General features: G+C 43.0%; 1 protein-coding gene across 1 annotated transcript in view; it reads right to left on the bottom strand.

Moving 5' to 3' along the window:
- Nucleotides 1–4,525, bottom strand: part of LOC107301220 (transport and Golgi organization protein 2 homolog) — a 12,867-nt gene that overhangs the window by 7,356 nt on the left and 986 nt on the right. The window contains exons 2-4 of the mRNA XM_015830475.1: nt 3,810–3,931; nt 1,913–2,032; nt 758–872 (exon numbers count right to left, since the gene is read on the bottom strand). Of these exons, the coding sequence (XP_015685961.1) occupies nt 758–872; nt 1,913–2,032; nt 3,810–3,931 (357 nt within the window). The remainder of the gene's footprint in view (nt 1–757; nt 873–1,912; nt 2,033–3,809; nt 3,932–4,525) is intronic.

Below are 4,525 nucleotides of genomic sequence, written 5' to 3'. Positions count from 1 at the left end.
AATAATAATAATAATAATAATAATAATAATAATAATAATAATAATAATAATAATAATAATAATAATAATAATAATAATAATAATAATAATAATAATAATAATAAGAAGAAGAAGAAGAAGAAGAAGAAGAAGAAGAAGAAGAAGAAGAAGAAGAAGAAGAAGAAGAAGAAGAAGAAGAAGAAGAAGAAGAAGCAGCCAATTCAAATACTCTAATTGAAACCAGACAAAAGTTAAAAACAGGATTTGGAGATATATAATTTAAAAGCTGTTTATAAATGTTTTAAATGATTGAGTTATAACTAACAACCTACCAATTTGAATTTGTTATAATGATTAAGGGAAACAGAGGAAATTTTTGATGATGTAAATTGATATATGTATGGATAAGCGTGTTATTGGATTATGTATTACCCAACCACCATGTTGCTTCCTTAAATACCTGAAGGTTTGTAAAAATGGAAAATTAATAAAACTTGTTATATAAAGAATAATAATAATAATAGTTGGAAGGGACCTTGGAGGTCATCTAGTCCAACCCACTGCTCAGGCAGGAAACCCTATACTAGTGGTGGCGAACCTTTTAGAGACCGAGTGCCCAAACTACAACCCAAAGCCCACTTATGTATCGCCGAGTACCAGATGGGTGTGGCCCACTGGGTGTTCATGGCAAACTGGGTGGGTGTGGCCAGGGTGGATGGGCGTGGCCAGGGTGGGCGTGGCCAGCTCGATGTTGCTGGACGGTTTGCTACAGACTTACCTTAAGTCTGCTGCGATCAAATTAAAGCCGTTGTAAAGGTGTCCTTCCGAGGCCACTTTCTTCAAATAAGAGTAGCTGTCCATTTCTGATGTCAAGAAATTGGTCACCAGGGCACCTGCAAAGAGAGGAACGTAACGAGGGATTTGTAACTAGGGAGCATCACTTCCCAGAAGGAGACCAGACATCTCGTCACATCAGGTAAGCTTCGTAGTATATCAGAATTGAATATGCTGCCAGAGTGTAATGGTGTAGGTTCTCCTGCTTGAGAAGGGGGCTGGACTAGAAGACCTCCAAGGTCCCTTCCAGCTCTGTTCTATTCTGTATGTGTAGACACGATCTTGAAGGACGACAAGGGAAGATATGCTGCCTACAGAACCATCAGATAAAAGTTGGAGCAGCCCACAACTGTTTAACGGCCAGAGAAAAGCTTACGAAGGACCCTGATCAAGCAATAGAAAGAAACAGTGGGAGATTTGCATTTTCAAACTTGCAAAATTCTGTTCACGGGGAAGGAGAATGATCTTATGAGCCCCGGTGGCGCAGTGGTTAGAATGCAGGCTACTGCCGGCTGCCTGCCATTTGGCAGTTCGTTGTGCTTTCCGGCCCTCTCTAAGCGGTTTACAGAGTCAACCTTTCACCCGCAACAATCTGGGTCCTCATTTTACCAACCTCGGAAGGATGGAACGCTGAGTCAACCTTGAGCCGGTCAGGATCGAACTTCAGGCTGTGGGCAGAGTTGGACTGCAATACTGCATTCTAACCACTGCGCATCATGGATGGATGGATGGATGGATGGATGGAAGGGCAATAGCACGTAGGCTTACATACTGCCCCATAGTGTTTTCTGACCCTCTCTAAGCGCTTTACAGAGTCTGCCTGTTGCCCCCAACAATCTGGGTCCTCATTTTACCGACCTCGGAAGGATGGAAGGCCGAGTCAACCTTGAGCCGGTCAGAATCGAACTGCCCAACTGCTGGCAGCGGAGTTGGCCTGCAATACTGCATTCTAACCACCAGGGCTCCCTTTTTTAATTCTAGTCTGCAATTACAGTTCTAATGATATAACACAGCCCGTATTACAATGATGGAAAAATAACCATTCTTACAGCGAGGCAGGTGATAGCCCATCGCTTCTCCTTTGCTACTACATACTTGCCTCTTCCTTTCGCCTGCTTGTTTATCTGAGGCTGCATGTAATTGGTCAAGGCGGCCATCTTGCCTTTCCTGCTGATGCCAAGCCAGGACCCGCCTTCTTTCCCTTCTTCCATATCCAAGCCTGCCATAAAACAAACAAAAACAAAAAACCAACGAATCGTCACCTGGGCACCATTAATCCTCTGGGGTTGGTGACCAAGTGGCATTATGGCCAAGGGCAGAGCCTGGATCATCCAAGCTGAAAGGGGAATAGACCACCGGGCCCCCTCTTCCACCCACCTCTGGGTCCACACTAGCCGTGGGGGAAGGGGCTGCCTAGAGAAACAAAGCAAGAGAGAGGGGTTAGCTTGTTTTCTGCCCTCCACCAGCTTGTTCGCTTGCCTATGTGTGCTTGTTGGTCATCCCTGGCGATCAGACTAGTTAAAAAAGTGTTTCTCAACCTTGACAATTTTAAGGCATGTGGACTTCAACTCCCAGAATTCCACAGCCAGCAATGCTGGCTGTGGAATTCTGGGAGTTGAAGTCCACATGCCTTAAAATTGTCAAGGTTGAGAAACACTGAGTTAAAAGAAAGAAAGAAAGAAAGAAAGAAAGAAAGAAAGAAAGAAAGAAAGAAAGAAAGAAAGAAAGAAAGAAAGAAAGAAAGAAAAGGCTGCGTGAAGGCAAAGTAAGACAGTTTTCACAACTCGCTTTCTGGAAAAGTGAAGAACGGGGTCCAGTTTCACGGGAGCTATTGCTATCTATTATTATATCAATTCCTGTTATCTAAATATATGTACCCAGACAATATCCTGTTTGCTAAATATGGAAAATGTCATTGGGGGATAACCTCAATCCTGTTCCCAACCCCGTCCAACCCCTAGCCCTGATCCCAACCCCAACCTAAACCCTAACCCCAACCCTGATCCCATTCTATCCCTAATCCTATAAAATCTAATAAAACTTTTAAAAAAAAAGAAAAGAAAGGATTTAGCCGTGCTACACAAGAAGCAGAAGATAAACTACCAACCTTCTTGAGAAGATTGACAGCTCAAGGCCTCCGTCTTATAAAACCAAGGGCGGACACACACACACACACACACACACACACACACACACACACACACACACACGCGAGCTCAGGGAGAGGATAAATACATCAAAAAGGACCAGAAAGCTTTTAAAATTCAGATTTCAGCAAGTGCCCCCCCTCCCCCCCCGCTAAGCATCCCTTTGTATAAAAAAAGGGAGAGCAAGAGATGTGTACAGCATATTTGTCAAGAATTCAGAATGAAAACCAGACTTTCAGAGAGTTAAAAAAAAAAAAAGAACTTTGGGGCAGACAGAAAGAGTGAGAGAATAATTTATCCTCTGCAGTATGCCTGCCAATGACAGCAAAGTTAAGCAGAAGAGAAGAATCTTCACAGAGGGTTGTTTTTTTTTAAAAAAAATAATCCCCATGGTTTGAGTGTTCAAATCTCATTTTTATTTATGTGTATACTGAAACATGTACTTTTGGATAGCTAGGCAGGAAAGAGAGAGAGAGAGAGAGGTATAGATAGATAGATAGATAGATAGATAGGGAGAGAGAGAGGTAGATAGGTAGAGATAAAGAGAGATAGAGAGAGGTAGATAGGTAGAGATAAACAGAGAGAGAGGTAGATAGGTAGAGATAAAGAGAGAGAGAGAGGTAGGTAGAGATAAAGAGAGATAGAGGTAAAGAGAGAGAGAGAGAGAGAGAGAGGTAGATAGGTAGAGATAAAGAGAGATAGAGAGAGGTAGATAGGTAGAGATAAAGAGAGATAGAGAGAGGTAGGTAGAGATAAAGAGAGATAGAGAGAGGTAGGTAGAGATAGAGAGAGCTAGAGATAAAGAGAGATAGAGGTAGGTAGCACGTGCCCAAAGAGCCCTCTACGTACCACTGAGAATCTCACTGCTACTGTCCCAAAAATCGGCGCATTTCGAGGGCCTGTGGTAATATTCATCTCTGTTAGCTGCTAGGATAAGCCTGTAGGGAAAGAACAGAAAATCCGTGATTGCACTGAAAAAGGACAGTTTTTGTTGTTGTTGTTTACTTCAGCTGCATAAGATACAACAAGAAAAAAAGAAGAAGCTGATGTTACACATCATCCCAAGCAACCATTTAACTATGGTTTGCTGAATAAGGTGTAATACTCGTTCTCCACTCTGGGTTGGTTTATTTAACGCATGAAATGGTTAGAGAAAGAAAGAAAGAAAGAAAGAAAGAAAGAAAGAAAGAAAGAAAGAAAGAAAGGAAGGAAGGAAGGAAGGAAGGAAGGAAGGAAGGAAGGAAGGAAGGAAGGAAGGAAGGAAGGAAGGAGGGAGAAGAGAGGGAGGAGAAAGGGAGAAAGAAAGAAGGAAGGAGGGAGGGAGGAAGAAGAGAGGAAGAGAGAGAGAGAAAGAAAGGAGGGAGGGAGGGAGGGAGAGAGAGAGGGAGGAAGGAAGGAGAGAGGGAGGAGAAAGGGAGAAAGAAAGAAAGAAGGAGGGAGGGAGGAAGAAGAGAGGAAGAGACAGAGAGAAAGAAAGAAAGGAGAGAGGGAGGGAGGGAGAGAGAGAGGGAGGAAGGAAGGAAGGATAGAGGGAGAGAGAGAGAGAGAGAGAAAGAAAGAAAGAA

This window comes from Protobothrops mucrosquamatus, unplaced genomic scaffold, assembly GCF_001527695.2.
Source record: "Protobothrops mucrosquamatus isolate PMUCROS unplaced genomic scaffold, P.Mucros_1.0 scaffold10785, whole genome shotgun sequence".
Classification (NCBI taxonomy): domain Eukaryota; kingdom Metazoa; phylum Chordata; class Lepidosauria; order Squamata; family Viperidae; genus Protobothrops; species Protobothrops mucrosquamatus.
Note: the sequence above shows the minus strand (reverse complement) of the source record. Positions and strands in the feature narration are given on the sequence as shown.